This window comes from Bos javanicus, chromosome 15 (genome assembly GCF_032452875.1).
Source record: "Bos javanicus breed banteng chromosome 15, ARS-OSU_banteng_1.0, whole genome shotgun sequence".
NCBI classification, from domain to species: Eukaryota; Metazoa; Chordata; class Mammalia; order Artiodactyla; family Bovidae; genus Bos; species Bos javanicus.
The window spans coordinates 40037995-40056430 of record NC_083882.1 but is presented as its reverse complement, the minus strand read 5'-3'; the positions used below and the strand labels follow the sequence as shown (position 1 = coordinate 40056430).

Genomic DNA, 18436 nt, shown 5'->3' with positions numbered 1-18436 from the left:
ATTTTTGGAATGTAACACCTGCAGAAATATAAAGGGGCTGTGCCCAAACCATTGAGCTGTGGCTGTTGTGTGGGTGGGTTCTCCGAGGTTTGTGAACAGTTATCAGCCCTGACACCTGCAAAGCATGTGAAGCGCTGGGCCAGGGTTGGAGGAGCTGGAATTCAGAGGCACTTAAATTGTTTTTAGCTGGATTTTGTGGTCAGGGAGCGGGATGGGGCCATTCTCTGTGGTATTAGAGGATCCTTACCATTCAATTACACCTGCGCGAACAGACTTGGTGCCTAGGAACATGCTTGGAGTTGTATAGGAACATAATATATGGTTGTTGAGTGAGTGAACGGCTGAATAAACGAGTGAGAGGCTGAGTCAGTCCTTTTGCTGGGCTTTGGAGAGAGAGCTTGTTGGATGAGCATACTCCTGGCCCTTGCTTCTTGAAGGTAGTCTCTACATTGGCGGCAGCAGTCTCACTTTGTTAGCATAGGAATCATCTGGGGATCTTGTGAAAATGCAGGTTCTGATTTCGTGGAGCTGGGACTTGGCTAGGCAATCAGCACTGCAACATGTTTCCATATTGATGTCAGTAGTGCTGGTCCTTAGGCTGTACTTTAAGTAGGGGTTCTGGGGTGTTGGAGCTGGAGTGCACGTCCAGTCGTGTCTAATTCTTTGTGACCCCATGGACTGTAGCCCGCCAGGCTCTTCTGTCCATGGGATTTTCCAGGGAAGAATACTGGAGCAGGTTGCCATTTCCTCCTCCAGGGGATCTTCTAGACCCAGGCATCAAACCCGTGTCCTCCTGTATTGGCAGGTGGATTCTTTGCCGCTGAGCCACCTGAGAAGCCCTAGGGGTTCTATTAAGGTTCAGTCGAATCACCAATAGTCGTTTGTGAATTACCAGCAGCACTAGGGGTTGAGGATAAAGATGGAAACCTTGGTCCTTGTCTCAAGAAAATGTCTTCATGGTGAAAAATCGAGACTCAGCCTTAGAAGTTTGAGAAAAAGCAATCATTGTTATACTCTGTGGTGTCAGAAGTCAGAAGAACGTTAAAAGGAGTGGAGGACCTCTTCGTGGAGGTGATGCTTAAACACCAAGGTAGAATCATATGATCTCGGAATTAAAGCTTTCTGCTTCCAGTGGAATAGGATCCCTGTAACTGCCCATCCAGCTCCTGCATAAGCTCTCATGACAGGAATGTATTGTCTTTTGCTTGTATAGCACTTTATTGGTTATAAAAGCAGTGTCACAGGTTTTATCTTGAAATGTCAGCTTTACCTTGTGAGGTTGTATACATTTTACTGCCATTTTACCGTTGTGGAGACTGAGACTCCTGAAGATTGTGACTCGTCCACGGCTGTGTTCTTGCCAGTGCTACTGCTGGGATCTGAACCTTTGATTCCCAGTTGGATGTTCTTTGAGCTGTACTCCGTTGGCTCTGAAATGGTGAGAGAACAGAGAACTGGATCCTAAAAGCTTGAATGAGAATGTGAACTTACGTAGAGAGTGAAATAGAGGTATTATGGATTCTGCAGCATAGTTGACTTGAGCAGTGTTAAAGGATTTGGAGTGTATAGATTTAGGAGAAGCTGACCCTGTACACCGTGGAGGCTTTCCCTGCAGTACATCCCCAGATAGTCTCAAAGCATTCTAGAGGCATAGCCTTTTTGATGGAGAACTCACCGTAGCAGTGGAACTGTTTATTTCTCTCACAGACCATTGTCTTATAGCGAGTCAAATAAGGTCTCCTAGAAACTTCACCCATTTATCCCAATCCCCGCTTTCCTGCTTACGTTACAAACCTAATTCCTCTTCTTATATGTTAGAGCTTTTAGATAGCCCATTTTCTTTTGAAACATTTATGAGAGTTTTTCTTTCCAGATTTACAGTGTATGTCCACTATGAAACACTGAGAATATATGGAGAAGCAAAATATAGAGAAGTAAAAAAGAGAATTGGAAACTGTCAATAACTCGCCGCTCATAGGTAATCAGTGTTGTGAGCTTCATACCACATTGTCTTCCATTCCATTTTCAGTGCGGTGTTTGCTGTATGTGTATGTTGCTGTTTTTACAGAATGAATCTGTGTGTATAGTAGTGTGTAATTTTCTTTTCCTTATAGACAGAATTTTCTTACTTTCCTATCAGTAACTATTTATGATATTGCAGTTGGTAACATTTTATGATGAGATAGGTAATGTATTCAGTTTCATCAGATATTTTGCCTGTTCCCTCTCATATTTTAAATCCCTGCTTTTGGGTTAATGTCAGTGCCTCTATAAGTTGCTGCTGCTGCTGCTAAGTCGCTTCAGTCGTGTCTGACTCTGTGCAACCCCACGGACGGCAGCCCACCAGGCTCCCCCGTCCCTGGGATTCTCCAGGCAAGAACACTGCAGTGGCTTGCCATTTCCTTCTCCAACCTCTATAAGTTAGGTCAGCTATATCTCTGTTGTCTATTTCTGGGAGCGGAATGGTAAAGTCCAAGACTAGTTAGAAGATGACTCTTGTAGCCATGTACCTTGTTTTTACTCCAGCTTCACGATCCTCATTCCTGTTAGGACATGGTGTCACCCTCCTGTCAACTCTCTGAAATGTGCACACTTCTGACTGTTCATCCCTGTATGATTGCTGGGACCCAGATTTGAGATCTCACTTTTCTTACTGTGAATGCAGCATTCTGCTCAGGGCAGCCTGATATTGCATTTGCTTTTACAGGAGCCTCATCACACTGAGTCATTGAGCTTTTGGGCAACCCAATCCCTTAAGACTTTCTCATGTGATCTTCTCTACCCTATACTTGTGAGTGGGTTTTTTTTGGACCTAAGTGCATGACTTGACATTTATCCTTATTAAATTTCTACCTTGTTAAAGTCAGCTGGTCATCATTTCCTTTGAGATGGTATCAGGAGCAGACTCTCTCATCCTTCAGAGTGACTGTCCCTTCCAACTCCCAGTCACTGGCAAATTCTAGTGTCAAATGATTCAGCAGATCCTAGCAGTCATTTATGTCTCCGTCTTCCTCACTGGGTTGTGAGTTGTTTGGGGCCAAGACCATATCATATTATTTTTCTTAAAAAACCTAATTCCTACTTCAGTTTTTATTTTATGTGACCTAGCAGTTACCCAAAAAATGTTGACATATGGATATTTGTTTTGCTTTCTCTCCAGGGATGAAGGCTTGGTGGTAGTGTCATAGTGGTGACAAATATTAGAGAAGTCAAGCCTGGGTTTCTGGGTAAGGAGCCTACAGTGGGGTTGAAGAGAATAAAACCTGAGTATCAGATATAGTAAAGATAAGCGTAGAGACCTCTGAGGTTGCTCAAGCATTGCTCGTTTGGGCTGAAGTTAATTGTTGAGAAGGATCTTCCTGTCTTCCAGGAAGGCAGGCGGTGAAGGGATTCCTCTGGGCACAGTAGGTGAATGTCTGAGGCCGTGAAAACCTGAGCTGAGAGAACAGCAATGGTAGGGGACAGGGACCATGTTGTTTGCTGAGAGAGCTGATGATGGGAAACACCACGCAGCTTCTGAGAACTGAGCTGAATCATGGTCACAGAGAGGGTTCTTATTTGACTGTATTGGAAGGTGGTGAACAAAAGTTGGCTTCTCTTTTCCTTTTATAGTCATTAAGCTTAAGGTTCACCAAGGTAAGACCTGTTTCCTGTTGATTCCCTTTAGATTAGAGTTGGAGGGACACCAGAGCCCAGGAGCTCAGATTCGGCGCCCTGGGCCAGTCACGATGGTGTGAAAGTGGCCTGGGGCTCCTCCATTTACCCACTGTGGTCTCTGCCTTTGGGCCCTGATCAGCCTTTCTGATCCTCAGACTCCTCACCTCTGAAAGGAGAGTAATACTGCCTCCTTGCTTTTGTGAAACATACATGAGATGGTGCCGTGAGAAGTGAGGTCTGAGCGTTGGACTTGGGGCATAGCTGCTGCTAAGTAAAGGCCTGCTGAGGTAGATGGCAGTGAACTTGGCAGCATTTCTTAACCTCATGAGGATGGAGGGACAGAAGTGTGAAGGTTCCAGATCCCTCCATGTGGCAGTGGGCTTTTGCAGGCATGAAGGCAGTGCTGGGGCCCCTGCTCCTCAGCCCCCACACCGCCCCCGGCCCCCAACAGTTTCGGCTCTCTTAGTTGGGACAAGGGCCCTGTTTATTGAAAGGCAAGATTTCCTCCAGGAAGAGGGAAAGGGTTTTTTTTTTTTTCTTTTTAATTGGAAGCTAATTACTTTACAATACTGTAGTGGTTTTGCCATACATTGACATGACTCAGCCATGGGTGTACATGTGTTCCCCATCCTGAACCCCCCTCCCTCCTCCCTCCCCATGCCATCCCTCTGGATCGGGAGAGGGTCTTTAGGGGCTGGGTCTAGTCCCTGGAGTTTGTTTACCTCCAGCCCTGGTCTTCTTGGGAATTTCATGGCTTCTTCAGTGCATGGGACCTTAGTTTTTGGTGCAAGGTGAGGTTGTAGGATTCTGGGGTAGACAGTCAATTTACCTTTCCTGCTGCCTCCCGTACATGCTGGCATCTGTCACACTCCCCTCAACTATGAGGAGGCTGGTTTATATTTGTATGTAGATGCACACCTACTTGAATAATGCATGTATATGTGTGCATATGTATATAGATGTAAATAAGTGAGCAGTCATCACTAGATATACAAAAATACACAAGCAGCCGTTTATTTAAAAAAAGAAAATGAAAGATCTAAAATTATGTTTGAGCTTGGTTTAGTCTTTTGTGTTGATTAAATGTTAATGTGCTGCAATTATTTTAATTTAGTAAAGGAAGTTCAAACAGGGAGATGGGAAGAAAATAACTCGAGCTAATTGGCGAGAGTCCGAGGCCATCCAGAAAAGCAGTTTAACCAGCAGAAGTTGAAATGTTTTAGGTATCTGGTTCAGGAGTTTTTCATTGGTTTTTGTGTTTTCCCTTTTCTAGTTTAGAACTACTGATGGCTTCCCCTCCAAAGGATGGCCATCTTTTCTTCCTAGTTAGCCAGGGTTCTCTTTCCGTCTCCCTTCCTCCCACTTCCTTTTTTGGTTCATTCACTCTGAGTCTTCTGAGTCAACTTTGGGGAAAGGAGGTTTAGCAAGAAGGGTTAGAAAAGGGAGAGAAAGAAGTAGGAAAAAAAAAAATCTCCTCCTGCAGTGGTTCTCTGCCATTCCTGGTCTCTGCCACAGACCAGGGGCTGCCTTTGGGCAGAGATGGGGTTAACATGTTTGCCAATCCAGGCATTTCCCTGTATGTTAGCTCATCACTGCCCTGGGAGGGAGCACATGAGGACACTGGGGCGTGACCACATTACACACGTTGCCCTGGTACAGCAGCGAAGTGGTGGAGTGTGCATTCCAGTCCAGCCCTCCACATCGAGTCAGGCTCCCGACCCAGCTCCAGATCCTCAAGGAGATCTTTGCCTGCCCTCCCTGACTCCTAAACCTGCTCTGTGTTTTTCAAGCACCTACTCTGTGCTGTGTACTGTTTTGGATTCTCAGGTTTCAGCTGATGTGTCTGTCTCTCACTGGGCTGTGAGATCTTTGAGGGCGGAGTGCGTGTTTATTACTCATCTTTATCTCTCCAGCGCAAAGCCGGCCCAGAGTTGGCCACATGCCTGTTTAAGGCTAATTGAACAAATGCTTGTATGTGTTTTATGACACCGAAATAAATTATGAGCAGTCCAGGTACCTAACACTTCTGTGTCCCAGCCCCACATAAAGCAGGAGTGAGGAGGGAAGTAGGAAATGTTTCTCTGTAGGCCATGCTTTATCTGCACATCTACAGAAGGGAATAAGGCAGCCCCTTAAGCGCTGTATCAGTATGTGTGAACTGTGAACACAGTCTCCTTTAAAATGTTAATATGATTATGATATTTGTTTACTCTGGCAAATTGCCTCTCAGATTTCTTTGAATCTATATGTAATATCCTGAAATTCCGAATGTATCCTTTTTCTTCCTCTCATGTACTATTTCTGTTCAAAACTGGAATGTGTGAACGTATTTACTGCCTGTTAAGACCAAAGAGATTTTTTTTATTTTCTAGACTTCGTGTGTGTTGTGTGTGAGTGGATGTGCACATGCCACTGCCCTCTCTGGAACAAACTTTTCAGGAAACACAGGATTGCATAATAGCAATATATATTAAAATAGAAATAATTCAATTTAAAGAAGGCACATGGAATTGGGAGTATTATTTGTATTTAGGATTTTACATACTTTGTTGAATTCAACTAGTGGTAAAGTGGAATCGATCCGGTCATCTCTCTTCTTTAGAAGATAACAACTGATCAGTGATTATTCTTTAAACCCAAAAAATCTCAGTGTCTGAATAATCACTGTATTTTGAGTTTCAGATGAAGGTATAATCCTCAAGCTTATTGAATGGGGCTTGAACATATTAAGTAAATAGGGAATTTTTATCAATTTTGATGGACATATGGAATGTGATGGACTCCAGCTGGAACCTGGGTTTTTGATTCCTGTCAATTCATGTCAATTCATAGGTAAAGCAGGGGTGGAAAGGGAAGCAAGAAGTATTTCTTGGAGATAGACAGCCAAATGAAGCTTTTACTTCTCTTTTAAATGAGTTGTTATACAGGAGAATGTATTTTCTTTTTAAAACTTACCCATAATTTTCTTAAAAGATATTAAAAGCCTTTAGAAACGGTTGGACAGAATTGTAAACACTATGTTTTTTTTATTTTGTCACCGTCTGCTTCTTTCAGAAGCAGCAGTCTGTCAGAATGTGCATATATGTGTGTATGTGTATGCATGTGTGTATATATATATACACACATATACACACACACGTGTATATGAATGAATGATGTGGTCAGTAATATTTAGGAGACTTTAACAAGATTCAAGTGTTGGACAGTCCACCCATGTTTGGGCCAGAAGTTAATAGAATCTACTTTTGACAGCTACTTTAAAGTCCTCTTTCGGCTCCCTTGTTTGTAGATGAGGAAAATTCTTTTGCTAAAGGTTATGTTATTGTCCTATCTTATCTTTCCCAGCAGAAATTAAGTCCTCAGAGTTAGTGTTGACACATCTCTGTCCCCATAATTAATGTGTTTTAATCGACTAAATTGACTAAAGAGTTTGACTAAAGAGGCAAGATTAAGCAAAAAAAATAAAAAAAAGGGAGAGAGACAAAGTAATCATGATCTCAGTTTAAAAATGCCCTTTGAGTGTCAGTCCTCTCTGTTTCAGATCCTCAAATGTCCTTTACTTATGATTTTTTGTGAATGAGTAAGAACAAAACCTAACATTCATGTAAGGACTTTGCTTACTGATTGAGGGTTTCCAGAAACACACAGGCAGGTGTATCTCTTACCTTGACAGTCTTTACTTTCATTTCAGCGTGACCTGGTTGGAGCTGTGAGTAGCTCAAATGTGTACATGTGCCCTAAAGTCAGCTTCATGCTGGAATTCACTTACACTCTTCATTTGGGTCCTATATGCTTTGCATAGTGGAGTTCCAAAGTGGATTAGCCTTGTTCTTCATAGTCTGCCCAGTAATTAGGAGGGTGGCGGGGGAGTGTAAAGAAAACACACTTGCTCGGTAGCAAATCCAAAAGTTTGTTCTCCTCTGGGAGGCATGCACCAGACTTGGAGGTATGTGCAGCAGAACAGTTTTAGGGGTGGTGAAGTAATTTATATGGCAGAAACACTTACAGAGGAAATTCAGTACAGGTACCAGCTGCCTTGATGAAGGGAAAATGGTCTAGGCAAAGAACAGCAATTACCTCCCCTGCCTTTTGGACTGACCCCTCAGTATTGATAAAGATTTATCAGCCTTTAAAGAATGTTTTCTAATTTTAGCCCGAAAGATAGGTGCCTGACGAATTGATCTAACTGCTGTTTAAACTTTTGTTCCTGCAAAGAAGAAAATATTCCCTTGACTTCAAGAGAATTTGAAGAGGCGATGTGTTTAAGCCCCTGTGCCGCGCCTGGCACCTGGGTCTCAGTCTGGGTATTAGAAGATGGGCACGGAGCTGTACCTCTGGAGGGGAGGGGTATAGATTCTGGAAATAAGCTGTTCACATACACACACACACACACACACACACACACACACACGTCCCCCCTTTTCTAATGGAGGAGTAGGAACCTGTCTGGCCATCTGCAGTTGGATTCCCTGCCCCATCCCACTCCTCCTGCTTCCCCCTCCCCCACCTTTTTTTCAGTTTCAAGTTAGAATATCTTTGAGTACTGTTGTCCATTGGTATGTGAAGGAGCTGGTTCAGTGAGCCCCCATACAAACTAGAATGTGTGGATGTAGATTTGTCCTTTTGTGACCTAATTTCACTTAGCATAATGTCCTCAAGTTTTATCCTTGTTGTGGATTTCTTTCCTGTTTGGGGATGCATATTCTTCAAGGCCCTATTTTATTTTAACCCCAAGCATGTGTGAAATAGTCACCCACCAATGAATTCATTCTCTACTGCCTTTAATGAGTAGTCACTCATGCAGTTTTCTGGCTACCCATTCATCCTTCTTCACTTTTTCCCCTCCCTCTTTGATTACATGTTACCTGCCAGACATTGGGCTAGTGACCCATAAGACAAAGACTACCTCTGTTTGCTTCCCATCCCAAACTTTTAGTCTATGAGGAAGGTGGACTCGGGCAATTACTAAGCAGTATCAGTGAAACTGTAGTTGTGTGTTTGAAGTTCCATGAGACATGAGAGGCAACGTCGCAGATGACTTGAGAGCCAGGCAAGGCTTTGCTGAAGAGGTAGCACTTGAGTTGGCCTCCAAAGTATATGTGGCAACTGTATAGGTGGCTAAGGGGAGGAAATACGTTTCAGAAAAGGGGCCCAGCAGAGCAGCAGCTGGGAGACTTGTCTATACTTCACGCAATCTAGTTGAGTAGTTATCAGTCTAGACTCTGCAGTCAGACTGTTCAGATCCTGGCTTTTGTCTCTTAGTTTCCTTGTTTCTAAATGGGAATAATAATAGTACTTTTCTTATAGTCTTGTTATGAGGGTTAAATGAACCATGTGGGAAATCTACTTTCTCTTTCTGTCTCTTGGTTTCCTTGTTTCTAAATGGGAATAATGAGAGTACTTTTCTTACAGTGTTGTTATGAGGGTTAAATGCATTGACATATAAATTGCTTAGAATCCGGTCAGGTACAGAATGCATGCTGTCTGTAAGTTTTAGCCATTATTGCTGCTGAAATGTTTAGAGGAGCTTTAAGTCCTTAGGTCTACCTAAAGTCGGCTGTAATCTGTGCACTGTTTCTGCATTTGGAGGTTGTGAAGGCTAGATATGGAGTTTGAGATCGGTTGGGTGGATCCTAGTGGTAAAACAGGGTTCAAGTGTTCACAGATGCCCAACCTCCAAGCTTTCTTGTATTTAGGTACTTGAATATCTCTTGTATCTGAGTCTACTTAAATTTTCTTAAAGAAAGTCAGGATAATTTATTAAAAATTACAAAACAATGAAACATAAAAAGTGTAAAATGAAAACCTATCTGTTCAGTTCAGTCACTCAGTCGTTTCCGACTCTTTGTGACCCCCTGAATCGCTGCACGCCAGGCTTCCCTGTCCATCACCAACTCCCGGAGTTCACTCAGACTCACGTCCATCGGGTCAGTGATGCCATCCAGCCATCTCATCCTCTGTCATCCCCTTCTCCTCCTGCCCCCAATCCCTCCCAGCATCAGAGTCTTTTCCAATGAGTCAACTCTTTGGATGAGGTAGCCAAAGTACTGGAGTTTCAGCTTTAGCATCATTCCTTCCAAAGAAATCCCAGGACTGATCTCCTTTAGGATGGACAGGTTGGATCTCCTTGCAGTCCAAGGAACTCTCAAGAGTCTTCTCCAACACCACAGTTCAAAAGCATCAATTCTTCAGCACTCAGCTTTCTTCACAGTTCAACTCTCACATCCATACATGACCACTGGAAACCTATAAAGTGTAAAATAAAAACCCTCCTAACAGTAACAGTTTTCTTTTTCACTTCTGTAGACATAGCATAGAGTTGTAATTATATATGTATACACACATATACATATGTACACACAACTTTGTAGATAATACATATACACACAGTTTTGTATTTTGCTTTTAAAAAATTTGTATTTTTGTATTTTGCTTTGAGAAACTTTCCTTTGTTTGTCTATTCTTTTTGATTTTTCTTGTAAATGAACACACAGTTTTCCTTTGCATTTGTGCTGTGGTTTTCTTAATCATTCTGCCATTCATAGTAGTATAGAGAATTCTATAATGTAGGTCTTTGTGCTTCTAATTTTTTTTTTTCTCCCATGGGGTTTTCTCTTAATAAATTTCTAGTGTTAGGATTATTAGGTCAAAGAATTTCAGCCTTTTGAGACTCTTAGTAACTATAGCCATTTGGATCTTCACATCCCCAGTACCTCTAGGATAGTTCCTGGGTCATATTCACTACAGATGTGATTGCTCTTTTAAGGTTTGCTGATTAGGAAGTTTAAAATAACACTTTAAATTTGCTTGAATTTGCCATCCTTTCTCCCTCCTGGTGAAGAGGCATGTTTTGTCATATGCTTATTCTCCTGTGTGACTTGTTCACTCATTTCCTTTTCTGGTTATGTTCTTGATATTTTCCAGTACAAATTTGAGTCATTAATTTACCATAAATACTAGCTTTGTGTTGGAAAAAAAATTCAGGTATAAGGGTCCGAACTGTTTCCCTGTCCTGCAGTAGCGAGGGTCTCATCTGTGCCACTGCATTTCTGAAGAGGGAGAAAGAGGCATCATTGCTTGCTAGGCCAGCTCTACTGGGGTCCCAGTGGCCAAGAGTCTGGACACTCTCCAGTGACCTTGCTTTGTAGCTGCTTTTTATTGTGAAAATAGAGCGTCTATCCATTACCTTGACTCTAAAAGTGTGCCAACTTCATTTATTGGCTCTTTCCTACTCCTCATGCCCAGTGCCTGCTAGCCAGCATACAGCAGGCAATTTGTTTTCATCTGTCATAGATCAGGGGTTGGAATGGACCTTCTCTGACATTCTTCCTACTCTAGTCCCCTCCACAGTATCCCTGTTAAGAGATTGCTCAGCTGCTCCTTGATTACCTCCAGTGATGAGAGGTTCACTCTATCACAAAGACAGACCTTGAACTCAAGGTGAGATAGGTCTGGGTCTGGATTTTCTGTTTTATCTGTGGATAAAAGCCTGTTTCTAAACCTTATTTGCTTCATTATCTGAATGATGTATGTGGTAGTATACATCTAATATTAGAGGTAATATATCTCTACCTAATAGTGTTGTAATGAGTATTAGAAGAAATAATAAAAGTAGAGTCTTAAACCCTGTTCCTCACACACAGTAGTGAGGAATAAATGTTAGCTCTGAATATTACTTCCATCTACTACTGCAAGGTGTTTCCTTACATTTTAGCTATTATGTTTGATTTTAAGAATCAAAAATATTTTTATACCCATCAATTAGAATTTTACTGATTTTGGAAAGAAACCTTAGCCCCCGTAGTGACTTGGAGTTTGGAGTATATTCTTCCACCATGGAGGTGAGGATGGACATTGTCTTTGAGCTGATTGCAGCTTGAGTCACCTTTCCAGTGGCTATACTGGACAGTGCTGTAATGTATCCAGGCTGACACCTTCTTGGTTTTGAAAGCCTGATTTTACAGACCCCTTGTTTGTCCTTCTTCCCTTTCCTGGCTGGTGTTCCTGCCCTGGCAGCCCCAGTAGAGGATGGACAAAAACATTTGAAGGAAATGAAACTCTGTTCCACAGATAACAGAACTAGTTATCTGTTCTCTCCCACAGAAAACAGTTAGCTCTGTAAAGAGAGGGCTAAGGTAGAGGTCATGCTTCCAAGTGCATAGTGATAATGCCCTGCCCCACATGCTGCTTTTATTGGTATTATAGAGTAATCCAGTACCAGGGTGGTCTGGGCATAAGTTAGGCTGTCCTGACTCCTTTTATCTCTAGACTTCAGCATTTCTGTATTTTTGCTTTAGCTTGCTGAGACTATAATTGAGGATCTGAGAGCTCCTCCAAGTCTCCTGTGATTTAAGCAGATAACTTTTACCCTTGGGGGAACCAGTGTCATTGGTGTTTCTACTAGGTCCATGACCCTCAGGATTGTGATGTTTGTCTTTGTCTGAACCAACTCACTGTGCTTTGTAGAGAATAATTTAGTGGGAACTGCCCACCTCGCCACCCCCACCCCCGCCCGCCCAACATCTTGGTAAGTTCTTTCTATTAATTGTCCATTTCAGTTTTAAAGATAGAATATTAGAGAATGAGTTTAAGAAACAGCACTGATGTGATGGTAATGAAGATTTTAAACAGTGGTATTTGAGGAACTGGTTGGAGGGGAGGATTAACAAAATTTAAAAAGCATATCCTAAGTTACAAGTGGTATGTGAAGAAGGGTGATGTTTAAAATATTTAACAGACAGTGTGGACATCAACACAGTGGAACCCACTGGAGGCCCCCAGGTGTGCCAGGCACTTACCCTGTACTTGCTGGGTAGTGAGGCGGTGAGGGGCCCTGGGAGAGGGGTGGGAGCTAAGGGGCCAGGCACTCGTCAGGCTTGGGTCCCCGTCTCTTTCCAGCCTGTGTGGAAGTGTTTCAGTGTCTTAAACAGGTGCTGGCAGGGGCGGCGTCTGAATCACCTTTGACAGATGTTAGGAAGTGTTGGCTCTGTGCCTTGGCTGTCTTCCTTTGTCTCAGTGCTGAGGGCCCTTGGTGGTATTGGCCTGGTGATCTCTTGGTAGGTGCCTGGAATGTTTCACATTAGAATTTAGGGGTGTCTGTCTGGAAAGTGCTGAGACACATTGCTTTAATCAGAGAACACTACAGCGTGATAGGCACTGTCCCTGTCTTTACGAGGCTCCCAATCTGTACCAGTGGCTTCAAGTTTCTCCTGCCCCTGGATTCTAGGAATCTGTCGGAAGTCACTACAAGGATATCTGCCATACAGTGAAAAGTTGGGCAAAATCTAAATGTCGAGCCGTGTGAAAATAGTCAAATAATAGTATATCCACGACATGAAATTATTATGCCTCTTAAATTCATGAATACAGAGGATATTTCAGGACTCAGAAAAATGCTGAATGTGAAACCTTAGGTGGACAATAAAAGAACCTCACACAATAGGTAATAGTAATAATAATGTTACAGTACATGAAAATACATTAAAATGCATTGTTAGCCCTGACTATTATTTGGTGGAGGGCAGTGGGTAGAGTTAACGTGTGCTTCTGTTTCCATTCTTGTAGTCACCTGTGGGCATTAACTTTATAATTAGAGGCATCCTATAAATACTGTATTTCTAAAATCCAGTTTAGAGTTTTAAAATGTTATTTGTATGATCAGCGACCAAATATTTTGAATTTAATCAGGGAGAAATACTTTTGAAGGCTGTGTTTATCGTCTGTAAAGGAAGCTGCTGACTCGGTGGAATAAAAAGTAAAAGCCTAGGTCAGCCTGCCGATGCTGGGGCCCCAGCTTCCAGACGGCAAGGGCTCCGAGAGGCCCTAATGTACTTGTTGAAAGGCCCTCCTTGGCCTCATATTAATGTCCCTCACTGAGCAGTGCTCTCCTCTGCCGGCTAACCTTGTCAGAAGGTTACCCGTGGCTCTCCAGGGCTCGTCTAATTTTAAATCCAGTGTGCCGGCCAGCGTGGTGGCGTGGCATTGGGCTGCGGGGACACTAACACTCCCTGGAAGATACGGCTGGGGAAAGATGAGCCGAGTCCCTGGGTTTTTCTCATCCTCCTGTAAGTGACCAGGCCCGCTGAACAAGCAAAAGAGAGCTGGGATAATAATGAGAGCTTTTATGGTAAAAATCAGGATTATTAAAGATCTTTTAGCAGTGGCAGTGCTGGTGGATAATTGCACGGTGTGGTGTGTCCTGCATGAGTTGTGTGAATTCTGACCGCGTGAGCCTGATGGGGTCCTCTCTTCTGGGAACTCGACTCTGACTGTTTTTAAAGCAGAATGAAGCTGCCTCTCATTTCACTGTTGATTTGATGCTCCTCTGCATTTATAGAGCTCAAACTCTGCTGATAGTAGGCTCCTTTTCTGAAGTTTTTTTTTACTGGTTGGATTGGGAAAGAGCTATTATTTCTTCAAAGCTAAAAAATAAAAGATACCAGAATCTTCTTACCTGCATGTCTATCAGCTGCTGTTGGCTACCACTAGGATTATCATTTTAAAGATCCCCACGTCCCCCTTTTAAGTATTTGCAATAGAGTCCTGTTTAGAACACTGCTGAACCATTTAATACTTGTAACCCTGATGTTTTAACACGAAGCAAACATTGGTAACTGCAAAATAATATGATGTTGGGGAACTTTTCTCCATCATAATTAACTTTGAAAAAGAGAACAGAGAATCCTTTTTTTCTCCCCCATTTGGATTTTTTAAAATTTTTTAAAATCTTCCTTCTCTTTCAACACCTTCAGGCTGGTAAGGTGCCTATTAGAGTTAGCTGCCAGGGCATTCACAGCGACTCTCACGTGTACGAGATTACGATGGGAAACTTCACCCACCTGGTCCACTGCCTGGTCTCTGGTTTACCTGCCCAATGGAAGAAGGGCCTCCTTTCCTTGTAGCTGGGTCTCTATCCACCCTCTTATAAAACAGTTGCGAGGAGCCAATTAAACAGGCATAGTGTGTGGAGTAAACCAAGATGAAAGCACAATGGATGGAGATTCAATAACCTGCTAACTCCCTGCGGTGATTGAAGTCAACTTTGAAGTACCCAGGCTGGGTCAGACCACATCAAGCTAGCAGTGTTCCTACACAAGGGTAGCGTGAGAGTTATCTGTAATTTTATTTTAAGGAAAAAAAAAGTGCATACATGTTTTTCATTGGCCTTTTATTTTTTGAAGGTCTGTCCCTCCTTCTCTAGGCCTAATTAGCTCTGTCACGTTTGGCTGTAGTTTTGAGAAAATTAGAGCTGAGTAATATTGGGAATTGTTGAATGGGAATACTTGTTGAAATCTTTATTGACCCAACTCTGACTTTTCTAAATAGTATTAAATAAGCAAATAAAAAAACCCACCCCCTTCTTACCTTAAAATAATGTTTTTAAAAGCACGTTTAAAGTAGTTAAGTATAATATAAATATAAGCTACTCTGGCTTGGATGCTAAATAAATGAGTTATTGCAGAGGCTGCAGTGGTGATGTTAAAAGAGTGTACTTAAGAATCTAAAGTACGTTTTATGAAACCCAGTTCCTCTTCGACTCAGATGCAAATGTCTGCTTTTCTTCGCCTGGTTTTCTCTTTCTCGCCTCTTCCCTTCTGCACTTGGCCTGCAAGCCTTCCTGGTGTAGGCCTGCTGTTATTTTTGTGGTAACCTGACACTTTGGCCAGCGACTGCATCCCCCAGGCCCCCGGGGGGTGAACTGGCTGTGAGCTGAAAAGCCGGGCTCCCGATCTGATGATCCAGTGTCCCGGTGTCCCATGCGGAGCAGCTGCTGCATCAGGGCTGGGGGCCAGCAGGGTTGGGGGCTGGGGGCTCCGGGTCGTGATGCCACAGTCTGGGCAGGAAGGGTGCGTGTCACAGTTCAGACCTCAGATTGTGGCTTCTTAGGTCATAGGCCCTACTTTGAGTTGGGAGTCCAGCAGAGGCCAGCTAGTCAGGGGTTCTGGAGACTGGAGGAAGGTTTTGAAACTACTGTGTTTTTTTATTGCATTCTGTGGGTCTCATCTAGACTATGCCTGAGGCTGTCTTTGTAATGCCTTAGACAAGGATGAATTTCTTAATAGTCATGAAGATTGTATTAATATTTTATGTTAAACTAATTTCATCTCGCTGGGGTAGGGAATGAGGTACAGAAATGAATGGGACAGAACCCTTGTTTTCTGAAAATGTGCAGTGTAGCAGGAATGACAGATATAGAAGCACTAAGTATTAATTATAGTTGTGTACGTTCGTTCAACAATTAGCTGAGGACCTGCAATGTGTCAGGCACAGTTCTCAGCCGTGTGTGCACAAATACCCACTGATCTGTAAGCGTACAGATGAGTAACGTATGTAATGACTCCCGAGGATTGAGACGTCTGTACTTGTATGGATCATTTAATCTTTCAGCAGGTAGGTAACATTAATTCCCATTTTGCATGCATGCACATACACACGTCACCCTGAGACATAGCTAACAAGTGGAGAGCTCAAAATAAAAACCTCTAGGATTCTAAAACCGTGTGTATTCTTTATACGTACATTTTTTTTTAACTGTTTGGCCATATAGACTCTCCAGATGCACAGTGTCCTCTCTAGAATGGTAGGAGTGCCCACAAAGGGAAGCATTTAGCAAAAAACAAAAAAACAAACTTTTTTTTTAAGTTTCAGCAATTCATCTGGTATTGAGAGGTACGAAACATAGGAATGTCAAAGAGCTTACTGATCAGCTGGAGATAGTATCCTAAGAGAAATTTTGATGAAGCGTACCAAGTATGGTGTTAGAAGTTCGCTTGAGGTGCTTTGAGGACAAGGAAGTGACTTCTCCTAGTGGAGAAAGCTGTCAAGGTTTCCCGGAGGAGAGGTTGGTGACTCTAGTCTTGAAAGGACTGGTAGACATTCTTTAGATGAAATTGCTGGTGAGACAAGCAGCTGAGCAGAGGGACCCAGGTGGCTGAGGGGGTGAAGCAGGCAGCCTGCTGTGCCTGGGCACCTTGGGCGCCCTAGCTATGGGGGACTGACTGCACAGATGCCTGCAAAGCAGGCTAGTGGCAGGTGGTGAGGGCTGTGAGTGTCCTGCTATGCATTGGGTTCTGGACGGGGTGGGCATCTGCTGAAAGACTTAAAATGAATGTAGGATGAAAGCCATGTTTGCATTCTGGGAAAACTTCTCTGGCTGTAGAATAGCCTAGGAGAAGCTGGCTAAAAATACATGAGCTGGGGATTCTGATTCAGTACTTCTGGTATCGTGGCTGAGATCGATATTCTTAAGAAGCCACTTATGTCATCCTAATGTTCTTCCAGGCTTGGGAACCTGGCAGAACCAGCTTGTTGGTAGTGGTGGCATTGTGGGGATGTAGGGGACAGCCCAGTTCAGAGAGCGGTGATGAGGTCCTGCCTGTCAGACAGGAGCAAAGTTAGTGGGCTGGGGAGGAGCAGAGGGGATGCAGTTGAGAGATGAGGGGCCAAGCGGACATTCTTGGTGACAAGTTGCAGAGAAAGGGATGGGAGAAGCTTGAGATGTTGGCCTTCCTTTGGGCGCTGATTCAGCCAGGTTCTCTGAATGGAAGAATCGCTCAGAGCCGGGCTGAGGGATTGGGTTCCCTCCCCCAGGGCCAGGAACATCCTTTTTGGATCTTCTTGGGTGCTTTTAGAGACAGATGGTTAATATACAGAAGTGCCCTGGGAGGTGTGAGTGTTGGTGCGCCAGGTCTGTGTGTGTGTGAGGTTTGCTGTGCTTTGCCTTTGGGCCTTTTGGCCTCTAAAGTCTCACCCTGGAAGTTGAGTCATCATTAAATTTGGACTGAGGGGCCATCCACATTGTGAATGTCCGAGACTGGAAGGGCTTTAGTGGCAAGTCATAGATATAATTGGAAATGGGTTGCATTTTGATTAGGGAGAGGAGTTCCTTCTTCGTCTATCAAGGTTAGCAGAATCTGCAGGAAGAAGAGATCCTAGAAGGAATACACATCCCTCCCCTTTATTATTGTCATTATTTTTTTTTTTTTCCCTGAAAACTCCGTGTGTTTGTGTGTGCGCACGCGTGCATGCGCACACACAAGCTTGCAGAAGTGCCACTGGGGAGGTGCAGAAATATTGATCGAATCAAGCCCTGGCCCTTTGCCTGTTTTGCTTGCTACAGCTGCCTCATTCACTGGGGTGAGGAATGTCTGCGGTGAGGAGGGAGGAGTCTGGTGACAGGTGACATGGTCAGGGTCAGCTCTCCTTCAGAGCTCCCGGGGCCTTGCAGAAGCGAAGCAGGTTTGTCCTGATAGCAGAATTGGGTGCTTCAGCCTTTGTGACCAGGACTCTCTTTGCCTGGGTGTCTTCTGGCCCCACTACATTCCCCTGATGCGCTTATGGACTGCTTAGGGCTGGTGTGCACCCAGTCGGGGCTCAAGTAATACTGGGTTAATTTGAAAGACTGGTATATTGTCTAAGGAAGAATAATACTTATTCTGCCTCAGCCGGTTTCCTGCCAAGAATCTTTCTCCTGTTGAGGTTGCTCTGGGTATAAAACAAGGGTTTCAATTTGGGGAGTGGGGGTGGGGGTGAGGGTGAGGCTTTAATTGGCCCCTGAGTTTGCATCCCTCTCAGTGTAAGACCTGTGTTGCAGCTGCTCCATCCCTGTGTCATCCATGAAATGGCAGGTTCCTCACTGGAGGGGTGGGGACTCCCTTGTGTCAGCTACCCTGGGAACAGGTGGACGTTTGTGAACAAGCCGTGTCATACATTTTTGGTTCATTGATACACTTGCTAACAGTCCCATGAGCCGGCATTTGAACACGGGCCATGCATACAC

The 18436-nt window shown here is 43.6% G+C and overlaps 1 protein-coding gene across 10 annotated transcripts in view; it reads left to right on the top strand.

Moving 5' to 3' along the window:
• The window catches only part of TEAD1 (TEA domain transcription factor 1), a 273879-nt gene that overhangs the window by 57243 nt on the left and 198200 nt on the right, over positions 1-18436 (top strand). The window contains exon 1 of one of the 10 annotated variants that reach the window (XM_061440767.1): positions 669-1978. The exons of 7 other annotated variants lie outside the window; for them this stretch is intronic. Coding sequence is in view for 1 of the 3 variants with exons in the window: in XM_061440763.1 (XP_061296747.1) it covers positions 13769-13783 (15 nt within the window). In the remaining 2 variants the exon portion in view is untranslated. Of the gene's footprint in view, positions 1-668; positions 1979-13569; positions 13784-18436 lie in introns of those variants that run through there. 2 more of the 10 variants (XM_061440765.1, XM_061440763.1) reach the window with 2 other exon arrangements.